General features: G+C 35.1%; 1 protein-coding gene across 4 annotated transcripts in view; it reads left to right on the top strand.

The window, feature by feature from the left end:
- Window positions 1-8,427: 8,427 nt before the first annotated feature.
- Window positions 8,428-21,092, top strand: part of RNF141 (ring finger protein 141) — a 55,172-nt gene continuing 42,507 nt past the window's right edge. Inside the window, exons 1-4 of one of the 4 annotated variants that reach the window (XM_037839990.1) lie at window positions 8,428-8,596; window positions 13,192-13,276; window positions 15,560-15,757; window positions 18,727-18,835. In XM_037839990.1, coding sequence (XP_037695918.1) covers window positions 15,615-15,757; window positions 18,727-18,835 — 252 coding nt within the window. In that variant the 5' untranslated portion in view covers window positions 8,428-8,596; window positions 13,192-13,276; window positions 15,560-15,614. Of the gene's footprint in view, window positions 8,597-8,634; window positions 8,970-13,191; window positions 13,277-15,559; window positions 15,758-18,726; window positions 18,836-21,092 lie in introns of those variants that run through there. The other 3 variants (XM_037839989.1, XM_037839988.1, XM_037839991.1) reach the window with 3 other exon arrangements.

Genomic DNA, 21,092 nt, shown 5'->3' on the forward strand with positions numbered 1-21,092 from the left:
GTTTCTCTAGCTTTCCCTTTCCCTCTCTATTCTTAACCGCTTAGATAGCTAATATCTTTTTCCTTTCACCAGTGACCCCACAGCTTCCTGATCCTTTTAACCCAGAGGCCATAATCTGCTGACATAGTCTTTACTGAATGTCTCACAGAGTATTATCTTAAAATTTGGTTTAATTATCAAGAATTAAAAATCAAGAGATTTCATATGGTTATATTTCCCATTTGACTTTCACACCTTCCCTAAGAGGTAAGAACAAAACTGCCATTTTTATTGACTAGAAAATTGAATTTTTAGAGGGATTAAATCACTTTTTTAAGGTCACAGGGCTAGTTAACTGGTACAGGTAGAATTAAATCCCAGATCAGAATGACTGCAAAGTCCATTTTCCCCTTGAAAAATGGGAAGATCTGGAGATAGAGAACCCATATTCCCTCAAAAGCAAAAATTACCTGATACTGAGTAGTGTCTGTCCCCTTTAAGTGGGGTTTCACCAGAGTCTTCACCACTCTCTATCAACCCTAATGCCAAAGTAAAGGAGCCATTTCTTATGGATCTTGTAATCCTGCTGTCTTTTGTCACATCCATCCCATTCATTCACTTACATTCCTGCCTGGCCATGTGGGTCTATGAGTTTGAAACACTGGTTTGTCAGTCCTTAAGCTTCATCAGTTTTATCTCATTCTCAGAAGAAAAGAGGGAAAAAGTCTAAATGGTGGTCTTCCCTCTGCTAAAAAATAATCAAATCTTCCATACTAGGTCTCCCATCTTGTGGACACACACACACACACACACGCACACACACACACACACACACACATCTAAGGAAACTATCTCTTCTGTTATCCTAGACAGGGATGTGCCCTACACAGGAGGAGGAAGGGGGAAGGAGAAAAATCCTATCCAGCCATGGATAGTCACTCAATAGCCCTTATGTCATCTGCAAACATACTGATGAAAATATGTCCCTTCTACCCTTACAGAAGGAAGGAAGGGAGGGAGGGAGGAGGGAAAGAAGAGAAAGAGAGTTAACATTTCTTGAGCACCTACTAATTGACAGTCATTTTCACATATCCTATTTAATCTCCACACCTTAACCTGAGAGGTAAGGATTTTAACTGCCATTTTTATTGATTACAAAATTGAAAATTGAAAATTTAGAGGGATGAAATCACAGTATAGATAGCATGCTGTACTTTGTATAAGAATGAGGTGGGAAACACAAATATATATACATATATAGTTTTCATTTATGTTTATATATGTGTATATGCATATGCTTATATTTTCAAAAATAAATACTGGGCCAAAACTTTTAAATATAAGAGTAGTGAGGTATCAGAGAAGAGGGTTTGGAATGGATATGTTACTTCTACAAATATACCTTATAAAATTCTGACTTTGGGAACACAAAAAAATTTACATTTCAAAAGTAAAATTCAATTTAAAAAGCAGTATCTTGAAACAAAAAATTTTAAAAACCTGAGAAACCACAAAAAGAAAATAATCATTTTGAGGGACTAGAGCACAATATTTTGACTCTACATCCTTAGCGAGATACATTCCAAGGATAAACAGAGCAGTAAAGAACTCTTAAACTTAATTCAGTAAGCTAATTGTTCATAGTGATTTTGGTATTATTATTTTTTCTATTTTCTATTTCTTATAAAATAAGTAAATAATTGGGTTGTTGTTAGGGATTAAGATTTTCAATGTAAGAGAAAAAAGATACAAATATAAAATCAAAGATTGAAAAATTTTTTAATATTAAATTTAAATTAGAAACATCAGCATGAACTCTAGAGTGTTACTTTCTTTTCAAATGTGTGTGTGTGTGTGTGTGTGTGTATACACATATATATTCCCTAGCTCTGTCCACTGAAAAGGACTAGAGATAATGAAAATCCGATAGCTGTGAGTAAATCTAGGGACCAGATTATGGCCTCTAAATAACTTTACCCTCCAAAAGGGGAATGGATAGTTCCAAGTCTAGAGCAGGAAATATAGAAGATAAGCCTAGGACCAGAAAGCAAGGAAGCTATCAAAATCTTGTCAAAGGAGACAATATAATGTGGTTACCAATGGCTGAAGATGGGACTACATAACCAACAAAAGTAATTATGAATGCAATTGATCAAATATAGAAAACCCATGAGTTCATAATTATACTAATAAGGTTAAAATACTACACACCAGACACCATCGGAAGTAACTAGGTACCAACTTCTTAAAAGCAGAGAATTAAGTATTTCTCTTGCCTTTCGTGGATGAATAGTATTTCAGGGTAATCAAATAGTCCTTGCTTATAAGGAAAAGTTATTCACTGAAGAAGTGATGCTAATACCTTTTCTAATAATCAGAAAATCACCATTTCATAAACCCTCATAAAATGGATTCAAACTATCATCGTAATGGGTAAAACCATTCAATGAAAGATTGGTGAGAAACCTAATGACCAGCCTTAACGTGGGACAAGTATATATTGCATGTCTCCTGATGTGATGCACTACAAAGTACACAGCATCACCTATGAATTATTCTTGCCAAAAGAGTTGAACTGGAATCCAATCAAGCCTCTGTAAAGCCAAACTGCATTTATAGGAAATATGGGGAAAAAAAGGAACAAGATAAAGACACCACAAGGAAGAAAACAGATAAATCCAGAATGTGGGATAGCTTTATACAACAATTGACCCAGTGTGATGGTCAGTTTTATGTGTCAGCGTGGCTAGGTTGCAATTCCCAGTTATTCAACCAAAAACTAACCTAAAAAAAAAAAAAAGAGAAGAAAAGAAAAACTAATCTAGGTGTTGCTGTGAAGGCATTTTGTAGCTGTAATTAAATTCCACAGTCAGTTGACTTTAAGTAAAGGAGCGTATTCTATATAATCTGGGTGGGGTTGATTCAATCATTCGAAAAGCCTTAAGAACAGAGCTCAGGCTTCCCAGAAAAAGAAATTAAGAAATTTTGCCTCAGCATAGCAATTTCAACTTAACGTCCAAGAGTTCCAGCCTGCCCTTTTCATGGCCTGCACTACAGATTTTGGACTTACCTTGCCCACAGTCAAGTAAAACAATTCCTTGCAATAAATCTGTTTATATCTCCTACTGGTTATGTTTCTCTAGTTGAACTTGACTGATACACATAATTTCTGCAGTAAGTTAACAGCATGGAAAAGGAAGGGAAGAAAACTGCTCTAATTAAAAGAAATGTAAAAGAAAACAACAAAATGTAATGAGTGGATCCTGTTTGGATCCTGATTCAAAACAAATTATAAAAAGACATTTTTGAGATAATCTGGGAGACATAATTATGAGCTAGACCCTGCCTAATCCTTCTTTTCCATGTAGCAGAATGATAAACTGACCTGATTTTTTTCTCCTTCTGCATAGACTGGGTCATTTCCCATCGGGCTGTCCCTCTGGCGACAAGGACCCAAAAGATGAGAGTGGAGAGTTCCTAGGATTGGAGAAAATACTACATTGTTCTTTAGCGTTTTCACTCCATTTGATCTGGCTGCTCCCCAAAGGTTTAAATAGTTTAAATAGTTAAAATAAAAGCTAAGGGCTAAGGACAGAGCTTGAGCAGAAGCAGTCAGAAAGAAAGGATCGATGAAATGTAAAAACTTCAAAGTACAGTATCCTAGAAGATAATAAAGCTTTAATATTAATTGTAGGTAACCAGTTGTTCCTATGCTGATATAATTAAAAGCAGTAATATATTATGAGGAAAAGCAATAGATAAGTGGCCAGGAAATCCAGATTCTAACCCAGTTTAGTTAACTTGCTCTGTATCCTTAAGTGAGTCACTTCCTATCTTTGGAGATCTCTATCTATGAAAGAAGAATGTTGGACCAGATGACTTTTAGACAGTTCTTTCCACTTTATGATACCATGAATTACATACAGGAAGTTAAAAATGTTTGCAATCCATAGCCACTCAAAGTCTTCCTCATACATTCCCACAGTCCTGCCACAGATGTTTAATGACCTTACAAAAAACAGGAGGCATTGGATGTACTTTCCTAGGAAATATATACCTTTTTAAAAGTCTCTCAAATTTTCTTGGTCTTCACTCCAGGGTAGTGTTTGTTGTGATTTTATTGAAACCTCTGTGTTTTCTTAAACTTGAAAGTACCTATATAAACTATGAACATCTGAATATAAATTACAAGATTCATTACAAAAGAATTGTTCTTAAAAAAGGATTAACTTAGAGGTTTCTTCCATAAATCTTACTAGTAACCATAAATCTTGCTATTTAACTTTTTGGTTTCCTACAAACATTTCTCCTACACTTTTTTATTTTCTTTTAGAAAATAAAGATTTACTTCTCCTGCTACAAAAAAAAAAAAAAATCTTATAATAACCATCCCATGGAGGATTTCTAATGTCTTCTATTATGGTTTTTAAAATAATTATCTTCTACTATTAAATTATTATTAAATTACTGTCTTCTTTTTTATGTCCTAGCTAATTCATTATGCAAAGTTAAGAAAAATACTGCACTTCTGGCCCTGTTTTATAAAATTAAAGGCAATTTGTACAGAGTGATTTTCCTGACTCCCAAGCTCAAATTAGGCTGAAATAGCAAGTCTTTTAAAATTTAATTAGATATATCTTTAGTTTTAAAACTTTATTGAGGTATAGTTGGAATACAATAAACTGCACATGATTAAAGTAGACAATTTGAGGAGTTTTGAAATATGTAGACACCACTGAAGCCATCACTATAATCAAGATAATGAACCTTACTTACCATCCCAAAAAGTTTTTTCCTGCCCCTTTGTGATACTGCCCTCCCACCCATCCCCTCACCCCCATCCCCTCACCCCCATCCCCAGGCAACCAATGATCTTTTTGTCACTGTAGATTAGTTTAGATTTTCTAGAATTTTATATAAACAGAATCACATAGTATATACTCTTTTTACTTTATTTAATTTTGGCCTGGCTTATTTCATTCAGCATAATTATTCCAAGATTCATCCATGTTATTGTGTGTATCAATCATTCATTTGTTATCATTTCATTGTGTGGATATACCTTTTACCTAGTTATGATCATTTGGGTTGTTTCCAGGTTGGGCCTTATGCTGGTTTGAATCTGTTATGTACCCCAGAAAAGACTATGTTCTTTTAATCCAGTCTTGTCAGGGCAGACCCATTGTGGGTGGGACCTTTTGAATAGGTTATTTCCATGCAGATGTGAACTCACCCGTTCAAAGTGTGTCTTAATTCCCTTGCTGGAGTCCTCTGTGAGAGGATAAAAGGCAGAGACTTTTTGAAGAAAGCTCAGAGAAACTTAGAGAGAAAATGCTGAGACATTTTGGAGAAAGCCATGGAAACCACAAGCTAAACCCAGGAGCGGACCAGCAGATTCAGGCCATGTGACTTCCCATGTGACAGAGGAACCCCAGATGCCATAGGCCTTTCTTCAGAGAAGGTATTGCCCTGTTGATGCCTTAAGTAGGACATTTTCATGGCCTTAGAAGTGTAAATTCATGAACTAATAAACCCCAATTGTAAAAGCCAATCCTTTTCTGGTATATTGCATTCTGGCAGCTTCAGCAAACCAAAAGAGCCCTATTACAAATAATGCTCATATAAATATTCATATTCATGTAAATGCCTTTTGTGGGCATATGCTTTCATTTCTCTTGGGTAAATATTTGCCTAGGAGTGGAATGGCTGGATTATATGGTAGGTGTATGTTTAGCTTTTTAAGAAATGGCTAAACTATTTTCCAAAGTGGTTGTACCATTTTACATTCCCACATGCAGTATATAAGAGTTCCACTCGTTCCACATTCTTAACAATATTTGGGATGATCAGTCTTTTTAATTTTAGCCATTCTAGTAGTTAGGGTGTACAGTGATATCTCATTGTTCTTTTAATTTGCATTTCCCAAATGACTAGCAATGTTTGAGCAATTTTTCATGTGCTTGTCACCCATATGTCTTCTTTGCTGAAGTGTCTATTCAAATCTTTTGTCTGTTTTTAAAAATTGGGTTGTTTACTTGTTCAGTTGGAAGAGTTCTTTATATATTCTAGTTAGAAGTCCTTTGTCAAATATGTTTTGCATATATGTTCTTCCAATTTGTGGCTTGCCTTTTTATTTTCTTAATAGTGTCTTGAAAAGCAGAACTGTTGAACTTTGATGAAAAACAACTTATCATTTTCTTCCTTTTATGTTTTGTGCTTTTTGAACAATATTTAAGAGACCTTTTCCCAATCCAAAGTCACTAAGATCTTTCTCCTATGTTTTCTTATAGAAGTTTTATAAATTTTGTTCTTACATTTAGGTCTATGTTCTATTTTGAGTTAACTTTTGTGTATGGTGTAAGGTAAGGATCAAGTTTCATTTTTGTTGACATATGGCTATCCAATTGTTCCAGCACAATTTACTAAAAAGATGATCCTTTTTCTCCATTGAATTGCTTTGGTATCTTTGTTGAAAATCAATTAACCATATATGGGTAAGTCTATTTCTGGGCATTCTATTCTGTTCCATTGCTCTACTTGTCTATCTTTACATCACTATCATATTGCCTTAATTACTGTAGCTTTTATAATAAATCTTGATATCAAGTATTTTAATTCCTCCAGCTTTGTTTTTCTTAATTATAGTTTCTTTATCATTTCCACATAAAGTTTAGAACAAGCTTGGCATTTTCTAGTAAAAAGCCTGCAAGGATTTTTATTGGATTGCCCTGAATCTATAGAGTGATTTAGGGATAAGTGGCATCTTAACAATATTGTCTTCTGATCCATGAGAATTATATTTCTATTTATTTAGGTCTTCTTTAGTTTCTCTCAGCAAGGTTTTGTATTTTTTAGTTTACATGTCTTTCACATACCTGGTCAAATTTATCCTTAAGTATTTCATATTTTTTTGCTGCTAAATGGTATTTTAAAAATTTCATTTCCTAAGTGTTTGTTGCTAGTATATAGAAATACCACTGATTGTTTTTTGTATATTGATCCTATAACCTGCAACTTTGCTGAACTCACTTATTAGTTCTAGTAGCTTTTTTGTATATTCCATAATATTTTCTACTTAAATGATCATGCTGTCTGCAAATACAGTTTTATTTCTTCCCTTCCAATCTGCATGCATTTCTTTTTTTCTTTTATTGCACTAGCTAGAACTTCTAATACAATGTTTAGTTGAAGGCAATTTGTGCAGAGTAATTTTCCTGACACCTAGGCTCAGATTAGGCTAACCTGTAGGATCTTGCTGGATTTATTTTGAATTTACCAAATCATTATTTATCCTTCATGTTTAAACTCTTAGTTTTTCCAGCATTCAAATATTTATAAAATGTCCAAATATTGAACAACTACTGCATTCCAGGCACTGTGCTGGTTGTTAAAGAGATAATTGCGCACAGAGAAACATGGACCTGTCCCTCATGAAGCCTTACCATCACCTGAGTCAGTTCAGAACAAGAGTTCAAAGCATAGGCTCAGGTTCAGTTGGTGTGAATCTCACTCTGCTCCTTAGTGATTTGTCTAAGATTGTTTCTTCATCTGTAAAATGGATGTATTAATAATACCTCACAGGATTCCAGTGAAGATTAAATGAATTAATACCTTTAAAGTACTTAGAAGAGGGCTTGGTTGATAAATATAATGTATTAGTAGAATACAGGATTAATCCTTCACAGGGCAAATCTACAAATGACTGGAGAAGCATGGTGTGCAAACACAAGCATATGAAGCAGTTTAATTTAGCTGCTAAACATAGAGATAGTAGTGTCAGATTTAAATTGGCTTTAAACCAATCCTTGCTCTGCTGTTTACTGGCTATGTAACTTTGGACAAACTACTTAAACAAGAGCAATGCCTATAAGGTTCCTAATATAATATTTGGCATACAACAGATGCTTAATGGACAGCCACTATTGACTGCAGAGGTGCTGAAAAGCAATAATATCCCCAACATGTGTTCATAATAACTGCCATTTATTAGGGCTTACCCTTTCCTACCCTGTGCTCATTACTTTCCATACATTCTCATTTATGCATCCCACAACCCAGCTGGTGAGCATAATCGACCCCATTTCATGATAAACAAGAGATGATCTTTGTGTTATCTAGGATCAGTGGGAGGTTGGAAAGTTAATAAACGGTGACATGGAATCCAATTCTAGACGAAACCCCTTGCAGTACGTCCTTTGTCACCAGCTCGGCCCTCAACAGCCCTCTCTGTAGATGCCGCCTGCAGGGGCCGGAGTCGGCCAGGCGACGCACAAGACCATCCCACTGAGACCGCCTGGAGAAGCCTTCTCGGCGAGGCCTTTCCCGTCGCCACTTGGGCACGGCCTTCTCCTTGGTTTTCCCCGCACAGCCTCGCTTCTCAGATGGCCTCCAGGACTTGACCTGCCGTCATCCACAGAGGAAGCAGAACCTGAGAGTCGAAGCCCAGACCTGGGGAGGAAGCTCAGGGCACCGTCTCCTGGCAACGCGCTGGGGGCGGGGCCCTGCGTCACTGAGGTGCGACTGGGTCCGCGATCCAGCAGCTGCCGTCGCCTGGGGGTCCTAGCGGCGGGCCGAGGCTGCGCTGCTGCCTCTGGTTGCGCGATGCCTTGAAGCTGGGGTGAGCTCCGCAGCGCTGTTCTTTTGCCTCTTCCCTTCACAGCTGCTCCATGACCCTCAGGCTGGGAGTAGAAACACCAGCCAGGCCTCGACTGCTGAGCCGAGCGCCAGGGATAAGCTAGGCCTGGTCCTTCCCCTTTATCCAGGCCTCGGCTTGGAGCGCGGGGCCGGCTTGGGAGATCCCTTCTCTGGGTGCACCATCCCCAACCCGGCAGTTCCCAGCTGCTAGGGGTGAAGGTGGTTTATCCCGCTTTGGGGGTGGCTCTGGGTTATCAGGAGAGAGTTTTCCTTTCCCAAGTCCAGAACCGTCTTTTGAATATTGCCGCCGGCGCAGTCGGTCGGTCCCCGGACTTAGCTGTTGGTTAAATGTTCAGGTGCGTTTGAGGAGGGGCCGAGGCGTCGAGGGAAGAAGAGGGGGCTCGCGGGTGGTCTGTGGTGTTGCGACGCCGCCGGATTGGACACTCCAGTTTAGGAACCCTTTGCCTGGGGCGTTAACTCAGAAATAGCCTAGTGGATCTATTTAGCCAGCCCCTACATTTCTAAATTAACTAGGCTGCTACCCTTCAGAAAGGCCTTTCCTTGCCTAACTAGCTACCTTGAAACAAAACGTTTCCTTCCGAATAAATCGTAATTATTCCTGGAAAAGAAATCTTCTGTGTTAGCTTTTGAAATTTTTTCTTCAGTTATTTGTCTCGTGTTACAAAGTGTGTATTTGCTATTTCCGAAATTTATCTCCAACCCTTTTATTAAATTGCAGCATATTTCCGTATTCCTACCCTATTTCACTATGCCAAAAGATTCTCAGTTCTTTCCTCGGGCGTATTTATAAACCTGCCGAAAATTTCCTATTGTTTATAATTCTTACATCTTCTGCCCCAAATAATTCGTATTCATACCTCCATCCTCCTCATTCTTCATACTATAAAATGAACTCCATCCATTTAGCATTTCATCATGGGCCTGAGCTGCAGGGGTCCATTCGTCCTAAATTAATCACCTCTATATTGCAGTCACTCCTCTGAGAAGTGATGCTTTCTGAATTTAAAACTCAAAAATAGAATGGATTTTTCTCCTTTCCTTTGGTGGTGTCTGGCTTCAGCTGCTAAATATTTTCCTCCAGGATATGATTGTATTTTCCAAAATATATTCATTCTTTGCCACTTAGTGTAAGTGAACTTTGTATTTGATGTATATAGCCTCATCTTTTATGATTCACTATCTAAATACACACTTCCCTTTCCCTCTTCCTCCCAAAAAGGTCCAGAGAGAATTCTTACAGTGTATTTTCCAAATATTAATATATTTAGTAAACACTCTGGTGCTGTTAGAAATCCAGATTCATAATCTCCAAGTACTCTCTATCCTCCAGTAGTTTTTCTTTATATATATATATATACACACACACACACATACATACATACATACATACATACATACATACATACATACATATATATGTGTGTGTGTGTGTGTGTGTGTGTGTGTGTGTGTGTGTGTGTGTATGTATTTCTGATTAAGATTTAAAGCCAGGTATTCCAGACTCTGTATGACTCTGACTGGCCTAATTGTTTCACTATGTCTTATCAGTTATAAATGAGTTAATTTCTTGTTGTGAAGAACAACTGATATCTGCTTACAGATCTAGAGTTTGAGTAAGCAACGAGTAATAAAGTATATAGTATTCTCAGGGATCTAGTTTTAGTACTTGGTTTTTATCTCTGATATTAAAAGTGTCTTGACAATAAAAATGGTAGTTGGTTATTTCAATTGTATGTATCTTTTTAATAAGTAAAGAAGTTGATAATTTGTTGGAGAACAGATTCTAAAGAGGCTTCCTAAATAACTGCATCACTTGTGAACTAGTCATTTTATTTCTCAACCTTGCTTTAATCCTTTTATGAATGGATTATGGTTTAAATTTTCAGGGAGGTTTTTTTGTGTTTTGTTTTGTTAATTACCCAGGATGTGATTTTTTATATTTTTGAAAGGAATATTTGAAATACAACAATACATTTGTTAGAAAAAGAAGTGATCAAGTGTATGTACCACCCACTAGAGAATGTGGCATTTTTGGAATCCTTAGTGTTCTCATGAGTTTCAAAATAAGTTGTTCTTTATTTAGAAAAGTCTAGAAAGGACTGTTAAGGATGGCACAATAGTATAAGAGCTTCTTGTTCTTTGAGAAACCTTGACCAGAGATTTGTCTTTTGCAGAAGTCTGTGCCAACGGTTTGTAAATCATGTTCCCATGCAACACTACTGTTAGATGATTTAGATGGAGGCATATTGCGTAATGAAAATATCAAATAATGATTGTTTCCCAACTTACATAAATATTGATGATGCATTTCCACAGTTTTATAGTTTTTTCTTCCATGTATTTTTCTTTAACTTCTGTATCTCTCCAAGTTAGTAGTAGTACACAATTGAACAAATTAACAAGAATCAAAAGAGTACAGAGTAAATAATATAAAAACCAAAAACTTTCAACAATATTTACTGCATCTGTTCAGTAAACTGCACTCATTCAGTAAACATTTATTGTGTGCTATATATCTACTAGAAGTGAAAAACAACTGCTATTCTCAGGAAGCTCCCAGAGGGGGATGATCACATGACCTAACTGGATGATATGTGCTAGGATCAAAGGATGTTCATATTGCTGTGGGAACATGGAAGAGGGACACTGAAGAGCCTGTGGTGGGTGACAGAGGATGGCCTCAGCAGATGGTTTTTGTGAATATGTACTCCTGGTTGTGGTTTTATATTGCATATAGATCACAGTCATATTTTTATGCTACTGATGAACATTAATATTTATCAATATTTTGTGGTTTTCAAAATGAACCCTAGATTCCAGGCCCTCACCACTGGATCAGGTTGAGAACCGCTGTTCTAGGGTCTCTTCAGTGATCTCTAGTTAGGTGTTCTCTTTTAATCCTAGGCATAAGTATCTGGTTTTCAGAATACCAAGTGCAATCACAAGATAACAAGTTTTAATGTGTTGCCTCAAAGTATAAACCTTATCATTCAAAGTTAGGGCACCAGATCAAAACGATGCAGGACAATGACAATGCAGGAACAATGCAGGATATTTTCTAACTCTATAAACAAGATACTGGGACTTTTTTTTTCTTTAAATGTGGTGTTGGTGGGCACATTGATTAAATTCTCATTACATGTTTGACACTAAATATTAAGACTCTATATTCCAAAAGCTTTGTTTTTTCTTTGTTGTTTCTGTATTTAGTTTTTTTCTTTGGTAAGTAATATAGGCATAATTTAAAGTTGTCAAGTCTAGTTGCTTAGACTGTTTATTGCAGTTTGTTTGGGTTGGTACTGGAAAGCTAGAGGGCAGTTAATTTCCATTTCTAGAGTAAAATATTAGGTTCGAGGTCACCTGTTCCACTTCTCACCCAAAGCAAAAATCTTTATAGCACTCATTAGATGAACTTCTAATCTTTACTTAAATGCTTCTAATGAAAGGAAGCTCATTACAAGATAGTGCTTTCTATTATGGATTATTATAGGTGGTAGGAAATTCTTATATTGAACTGAAATATGCCTCTCTAATTTCCATTTATTGGCCATGCTGTTCTCTGTAACTATATGAAGTGGATCTTACTTCCTCTTCCACACGACAGCTCTGCAAATATTTGAACAAAACTATCATGTTGCCCCATGTTGTTACCAAGCTATGATTATCCAGAATAAATAGCTTTGTTTCCTTTTCTAGACCCATACATCTTGGTTGCCCCCCACCACCCCGAATATGCTCTAATTTATTAATACCCTTAATAGTATGACTGCCTAGAACTAAATATAAAATATCTGTGTGATCTAACAAGTCCACGACACAATGGGACTGGTAGGCTCCTTGCTCTGGACTTCTGCTTTTAGCACGAGTTCAGGATTATTTTAGCATCTTTGGTGTCTCTGTTATATTATAAATGTATTTTGACTAACTGCCCCCCCATCTTTTATATTTTTACTGCTTTTAAGCATATCTTACCTGTGTGTTTTTATGCAGTTGACTTTTCAAAACATTCAGAATTTATTAGTCATATAAAATGTAATTTGTTTTTTCAGCAAATCAGTATCTCAGTCTTGATTCTGTTATTCAGTGTCTATTATTCATTCCTTCCCATTTTGGTCATCTAGACTGTACAGGCATGCAGTCAGGGGTCAGATCATCAATAAAAATGTTAAACATCCCATGTCTTGGTGCCATTCTCTGTCTCCTTCTCCCTCTTAGTCACTGGTCTTTTTAAGTTACCTCAGAGGCACCTTACTCCCTATCTCGCCATTTTCTATAACCTCTGCGCCCAGGATGTCTTCCCCTCACCATGTCCCACTCCTCTTCTCTGGCTTACTCTGACTGTCCTGATCTCAAATCAAATATTGCCCAGGGTCTTCTTCCCTGACACAAGACTACGTCAGGTCCCCCTTTTATAGGCTTTCATTGCATCCAGTATTTCTCTGGCATAGCACTTCTCATTTTCTAATTATACATCTATTTGTGTGATTGCTGTCTCCTCCCCACTGTATTGAGTGTTCCATTGGGGCAAGAACCCAAAATCCTTCTTTTGCTCCTCAGAACAGAGCACAACTCCAGGAAAGGATGCTTGTTGAATTTAATTTTAAAGAAGACCATGTAACAGAGCAGCACCTATCATCAATCGGTAACTGTCAACTTCTGATCAAGTTTTCACAGGTTTAGATTAGAACAAGAAAAATAAGGACAATGTGTAGTATACATGTACATATGTAGTATACATCAGTGTGAAGTTACTGTCCTTCTTGGGAAGCCCTTTTATTCTAACATTATATCCTTCTACTTTTTGGGTTATAAATTGTTCTTTATAAAATGAAATAATCATTTTCTTAAATTTGGGAGATTTTTTGTTTGTTTTTGGAAACTGTCCTTACTTAGAATAAAGAGAAGTGTGCAACACCATGTTGCTTTGAGATTTTACTAGTCTGTGAAATCCAGAAATCTGTGATGTTAAATACCCTAGATACCTCCTTCAGGCTAAAATCTTTAATTATATCACTTTGGATACAGTTGCTATGAATATGCTTAGCTATATTTAAAATATATAATTTTGCCTTCGGAGATGCTTTTTTTTTAGTGGCCTGGATCTTTCCCAACAACTTCCTTTCATTTATCTCTGTAATATGATATTTACTGTTGCCAAGTAGGCTCAGATTCAAAACAGTAATTGTTGAGTTTTTTTTAGTACAGTTCTACTTTTCCTGTTTTTAAAATGACTAAAAAATAAACCTTAAATACAGTACATTTAATAACAAAAGCAAAATTTATATAATTATGGTTACTGAAAACTCTTATTGTAAATGTATTCATGTAACTATCCAATGGTTTATATTTTAAAGTTATAATTTTATTTTTTTATTAAATGATAAAATAACTTTCCCAGCAAAGTTTTTCCTATACAGGTAATATTACTATTCCACCTGCTTTACATGAAATGGTGCTAGTTTGGGTGAGATAAAATGATTGTTTTTGATGAGTAAATAAAATGGGATTTCTAAGGAGATTTTTTTAAATTTGTAATGTTTTTCTTCTAATTTTATTTAAAAAAAAAACAGAGGGAAAAACTGTTATTGCAATGTGACTTTCAGCAAGTTACTTTAATTAATCTATCTCTACCTGCTTCCTCAACTATCCTGTTATTATGGTTATTATGGGTATTTAAATGACTGAATTCATGAATACTTGTAAAGTACCTTTTAAGAGTATGTTACACAATGGAAGTAACCAGCAAATGTTAGTTGCTTTTACTATTAATAATGATGTTCATATCGAATAGGGATTTTCACATTCAGTTATAGAATATGTCACCATAGCTAAAGACTAAAAATTTAGCTTATTTTCTACATCGTTAACCATAATCTCAGTACTTGATAGTCTGATAAATCATTATTTACTAAAGGAAAAATACTATTTAGAAGATACACATTCAACTTGTCTCTGGCCACACTACTTAGAGTTAATTATAACTTTCAAGACTTTAGAATACATAGTTATTAAATACATATTTTGTGATTAAATTTTAAACACAATTGAACTAATTATTCATCTATATTGATAGTAGATTATTAAAGTAGTGATCCAGCCTTTCAACTAAAATAGCATCTTCTTATTTAGAAATATTCTAGGTTAATAAAACCTGGAGGAATTAAAAAGCAAAAGCTCTTGCCCCCCTTCCCCTTTTTTTCCTAAGCAGAAAGTGTGAGGTGTTTAAATTATCTAATATTTTAATTTTCTTAGGTTTTTCAAACCAAAAATCTGTTTAATTTACATGTACCTTAAAATTTTAAAATAAATTATGCATTTATAAATAAAATGATTCAACTAAAATGCTTTTATAGCTGATATAATTATGACATGAGTCAGTCATAGTGGTTAACAGTGTGAACACCAGAATCTGAAAAGAATGAGTTAAAATTACAGTTCCATCATTTACCAACTGTGTAACCTTAGAGAAATTATTTAGCTCCATTTCCTTATCTGTAAAATAGGGTTAGAATAATGCCTTCCCCTTCGGGTTGTAAGAAATAAACAAGATAATATATGGAAAGCACTTAGTTTGGAGTCCAACACATAGAAAGCAGTCAGGAAAAATTCTTAAGAAAAGTATATAATTAAACAAGCTTCACAATCACTTAATTGCCTGTGGGTTTTCCAAATGGTTTTTGCGTTGGCAAAATTAGATAAATTAAAGGTTCATCACCCTCATTTAGTTATACCTGAGAAAAAATAGAAATATAAATCTTTACTTTAAAAATATAGTTATTTAAATAAATTTCTACCTTAGGCTCATGTAAGTCTACTAAACTGTTACTTAAAGGTATTCCTAGTTTGTTTATTTTTTTTTTGAAGGGATGGGTATATTGCTGTTTTTATATTCTATGTAAAAATGACTTTTATGTATATTTGACAGAAACTGTGTGAATGAAGCACCATTCTTTCTGGATTTTGAAAGACATCATTGCATCATGGGACAGCAATTTTCAGATCAGACACAACTGGTTCTTAACAAGTTACCAGAAAAAGTAGCAAAACATGTCACATTGGTCCGAGAAAGTGGCTCCTTAACTTATGAAGAATTTCTTGGGAGAGTAGCTGAACTTAATGATATGTAAGACCTGTTCTTTTTCATTATTTTGTTTCCCCCTTATGTATGCCCATGTGGAATTGCTGTATAAGAGGTAGCCAGAGATATTGATTGGTAAGACTTACCTTAATGACAAGCTTTACTCCTTTAATTTCAAACAGTTTTCAGCAGCAGTTAGCAGATATTTATTGAGTGCCTATTATAAGTAAACTTTATGTAGCAATTCTAAAATATATAATGGGAACAGAAGAGACTGAAGGAACTTAAAATTGGGAAGACAGAACACAAACATATTGAAGCAATTCTAGAATATGCAGCCTGACAGCTGAGCAATTATACAATAGTAGACCGTAAATCGACGCCTGTTTGAAAGCACTAAAGAGATGCATAGCAGAAGGGAATTTGCCAATCTAGTCACTCTAGAGAAAGACTCCTGCACTGAGAAGCTTTCTGTACGACAATCAATTCAGCTGGTTGAAAAAAAAAAAAAAATCGTGTGTTTGCTCACTGAGCCATTATTTTGTCAGAGAAATATATATAGTAATAGTTCATTTTTCATCACTGAGGAATGAGATAGTCCATTTATTAATATTTGCTAATAAGCTAATACCTTTTAAATCCCTACTTTATTTTGAATAGATTTCTATCTAAGGTGAAATATAAATTTCTCTGCCTTCTTAAATAGCACACCTAATAGAATTTAACTTTTTTTATGAATTAGGATATTTATTATATCAATTTTTGTACTGGTCAGTATAGAAACTATTTAAATACACTGCTCCTGAATGGCCCAGACTGCTATGCTGCTATGTTTTTAAAATATTACTTTTTGGTTTGTTTGTTTTGTCCCCTAGTGACTGGTAGACAGATTGTATTTCTTACTATTAAGCCTCCCTCTGGCAGGACTCTCACTCACCCTCTTCATATATATATATATTATCTCCTATCCCCCTGGTGGCATAATTATAACTCATTGGAGTTGCTTCTTAAATGAGATCTTATTGGTTCTCTCCTTATTCTATTCAATTTAGCTAACATGTTCTTAGCACATACCATGTGCAAGGCACTCTGCTGATCATTGGACCATTTAACTGAGTTCTAAAAGGATTGCCTAAATATTAATAGCAGATCTAGCTCTCCAGAGTCTGAAGCTCTTTCCACTATCCTACATTCCCTCTCCTTAAAACTAAAAAAGTCCAAATAAAACCACCTAGTAGTATCTGAATGTATAATATTATAGTCACAATTAATAGTTTTGGGTAAGATTCATGAACCTACTCCCTAGGTTTTGTGATAACTGTGTTAAATGATGAGACATACTTGACAATCTGGAACACATTAGATAAGGAGAATGAAATACTGCCTTTTATGGACATAGCTGGAGTCTACTCTTACTAGCCAGTCATGAAGAATAAAGAATGTCTTAAAAATTTGAAGTTAGCTTAGGAGACCATTTCTTTTAAGAACATTGGATTTCATTCATGTAAAAAAATTTAGTATAGGTAGGTAGATAGACAGATAGAAGTATGGAAATGAGCTAGAAGGATATAAACTAGTCATAGTGCTTGTCTCTGGGTGGTAGTTGGTGGGGAAAGGGAGCAGCAAAGGGAGCGTTTACATTTACTCCGTATATTTCTGTATTATGCAATCTTCAATGACAAAATTATAGCCATAGCTTTAAAATACTCTAGCATTGCCTTTTTTGTTGTTTTTATCCTCCAAATGGTCGTGTTTGAAGCATTACTTCTGGGACCATATTCTTAAGGAGTAAAATTGGTTGAGAATTTTAACAGTATCATAAGAATGGAATGCTTTTTTATGTTTATTGTTTCAACTCTTATAAAGAATAATTAATGATATTTGCCATCCCTTTTAGAATCTTTTTATACAAAAGCCCAGTCTGTTCTATGAACATTTGCCTTTTGGCCTAAAGATATTAGACAAAATGTGTCCTATGGAATCATCCACGTGCTAAACTTACATGTAGTACAAATGTGACGGTAAAGAATACCTTCCTTTTATTTATTTAACACAAGAAGTTTCTGACTTGCTTTGGTTCTTAAAACCAATTCCCATGAGCAAGAATTGGGCATTTCATAAGTGCGTTGCTGTCTGAGGACTGTAAGGTTAAAACTGTGCAGAGAAAGCATGGCTTGGAAGCTAGAAAACAGAACTGGGAACTGAAACAGCTGAATTATTTTCATTGGAAGACTTGGTTGCCTAGGGTAATTTCTAAATTTTTGATGGCCTCATTTATTTATCTGTAAATCACTTAGTTGAGTGTGATGTCCCCACTGGTGTTGAGAGAAAATGTTAATAATGATAAAAGGGAGCTACAATATTTAAGTCTATTTTTTAACTCATTTAAGTTGTTGATAGCATGATATTGACTTACCCTCCAAAAGCATTATATTTTTACATTAGAATCTTGTGGCCCTCTAAGTTAAAATTATTCTGCTATGGGTGGGGCAAGTAGAACTATATTTAAAGTGTCTCAAAATAAAAATCTGTTTTGCTTTATCCAGCTCAAATTATCTATGAAACAAAAATTTTCAAAGAGGTAGGTTAGTGTTGTTGTTTAAATAATGATTCAAACAAAAGCAAAATTGTTTCATACATCTGAAGCAATAGTCAAAATTCGGATAAGTGAAACAAATTAAACTTATAAGTACTTGATTTCTTGAACTTCTTTTCCCTAAAAGTCTTTGTTAGAAATTTAAAGATCATTGAAATACAGATATGAAAAAAGGGCTTTATAAATGCCATTTCACTGTGTTTTTGGCTTTAAAAACCTAGGAAATAAAGTTGTATGATTATATTCAAAACATTCATTATTACTTTTTAAGAATCTAATTATTACAGTACTGTTATTTGTCTTCATGCGGTTTTTCAGTTTTCCTTCTGTTTAAAAGTGTTTCTTGAATCTGATTTCATAACTACACTATTTTTTATGACTTTTTGTAAAATTAATAAATGCATTTGTCTCTTTTCAGAACTGCTAAGGTGGCTTCTGGCCAGGAAAAACATCTTCTCTTTGAGGTACAACCTGGGTCTGATTCCTCTGCCTTTTGGAAAGTGGTTGTGCGGGTGGTCTGCACCAAGGTGAGACCAACAGAGGTTTCCATCTCTGAGCTAAGACGCTTTTGGTGGTTAGAACTACACTTAATAGTGTAATATAATATGGTGGAAATAAATATTAATATCTTGGGGGGCTGTAAAACATAGTTTTGATATTGTTATTACCTTTCAGATTACTGTTTGGATCCCACTGCTGTCTAGTTACTATATAGCAGAGATTTTCATAATTAAAAAGGAGGTAGTAAACTCTCATCTTTATCTTCACCTTTCTTTTTGGGTTTCAGCTGGCCAGCAACTAGTGGAGTCCTATGGTAACATCCTATTTCACTCTAAAATTACTTCTTAAAAAGTAAAGTTATTTTAGGAGGTCATATCTTTTAAGAACACTAGATTTCACTCATTAAAAAATATTTTTTTAGTAATTTTTAGTTTTGGAATGGATTTTTCACCATCAATACACTATCAATGTCTCTTTGATAATTAGCTATATCAATTGTGCTAAAAAATATAATGGCAGCTGTCATAGAGTACTAGAAAGCCTCATCCACTAGTGGGGTGGATTAGAATAAGTGGTTCTTAACCTCCTTAAAGCCACAGATCTCTTGGTGAAAATGAAGAAACAGATTTTATTAGGCCTCCTGTACCAAACCTTCCTGTAAAACAAATAAAATACCATCCACATATACATATAAACAATAAATTAGGTATTCATGAATGCCCTAAATTCCACTCCTGACCTGCCTATAAAAAAATTCTGGGCTAGGAGATTTTTCCTTTGAGTCATGGACCTTAGGTGTAACCCAAATACTATGGCATGTTTCCCCAGCATGTCGATTGCCACTGTGCTTTAAATGTGTTAGGGATGATTATCAATAGTTGATCAAATTAGAAATTTTAATCAATTTAAGTAGTAACAGATCTTTAAAGAGGATTAGAGTAACAGAGTCATAGAGATGTTAATTCCAGACTTGGCTAAGTGCCTGAAGTTGAGTGGCGCTTTTTAAAGTTTACAGTTGCTTTAGAGAAAATATAGTTTTATACCTTTCAGTTGGGCTTATCCACACTGTAAATGTGCTAAGTTGATTTTAAAAAAAAGTCCAAAATGTTAAAGAGTAATATAATAGCTGCTAGAGGATCATCATTCAAAGAAATGTTATTTCTCACCACAGAGTAGTTCATGTACTAGTGTGGATGCCAGTGTAAACTTCATACACTGTATAAAGTGTTACAAATTATAATAAATGAATAGCCACTGAAATACGGAAAACTTAATCCAGGATCAAGTTTTAAGTTATTATTTATACTTTGATTCCTGAGCTCAAAAATTATTTACAAATCACATATTTTTCCCATTTCCTGTGTTTTTTTTTTATTTTTGTTAATGAGTTTGTATTATATTTATATTAAATTCATTAGGGGTTTTATAAAGTAGTGTAAATACACATCCCCTCAAAAGAACTCTGAGAATATGCAACTTTGGACTTTGCAAAGGAATAAGACAGAGAAGAAATGAAGAATTGGGTGAAAAACATGTAAGACCAGTTAAATAGGCTCAGTATTTCCCAGACTCCTTCATCCCACAGCTGCAAATTTATACTGTGCATAATCTTGCAGCAGAACTATTTGAAAGCCAACTTCAAAGGGCACATGGGTGAATTTGTTAAGAATTCTGGTGACAAAGGTCATTTCTGAATAACATGCATTCTCACTCCTGTCATTTCTTGCCCCCTCCTCCACAGTGAATTAGCCATCTGGTCTTACCAATTTTACTTCTGTGTTTCGATTCCAGTTTATTCCAATTTATTCAAGCAAATGTTTGAGCACATAAGGTATGCCAGGCACTAGGAATATATAAGACAAATTCCATGCCTTCAAGGAGACTGTTAACTATGGTTCAAGCCCTTCTTTCTTGTGACCCAGACTACCTTAGATTCTGTATTAATCTCCACACCTCCAGACTCTTCTCCCACTTCCAATTATGCAGCTGTAAGATTAATCCTTCTAAAACACAACTATCATGAGATCATTTCCCTACTTAAAATTCCCCAACATTTCCTCATTTCCTACAAAGTAATTCCAGACCCTTACATTCAGGCCCTCTATAATGTGGCTCCAAACTATCTTTCCTGCTTTCTTCACTCATATCCCCTTGTATACTCTACATTCTTACCAGACTTAACTAACTAGGGTATATACTTGTTACTTTCTATGGTTATGAAATGTGGGAAACTGCAACTTTTGACTTTGGTTATGGAGTTCCCTCAACTAGAGTGTCCATTCC

This window comes from Choloepus didactylus, chromosome 6, assembly GCF_015220235.1.
Source record: "Choloepus didactylus isolate mChoDid1 chromosome 6, mChoDid1.pri, whole genome shotgun sequence".
NCBI lineage: Eukaryota > Metazoa > Chordata > Mammalia > Pilosa > Megalonychidae > Choloepus > Choloepus didactylus.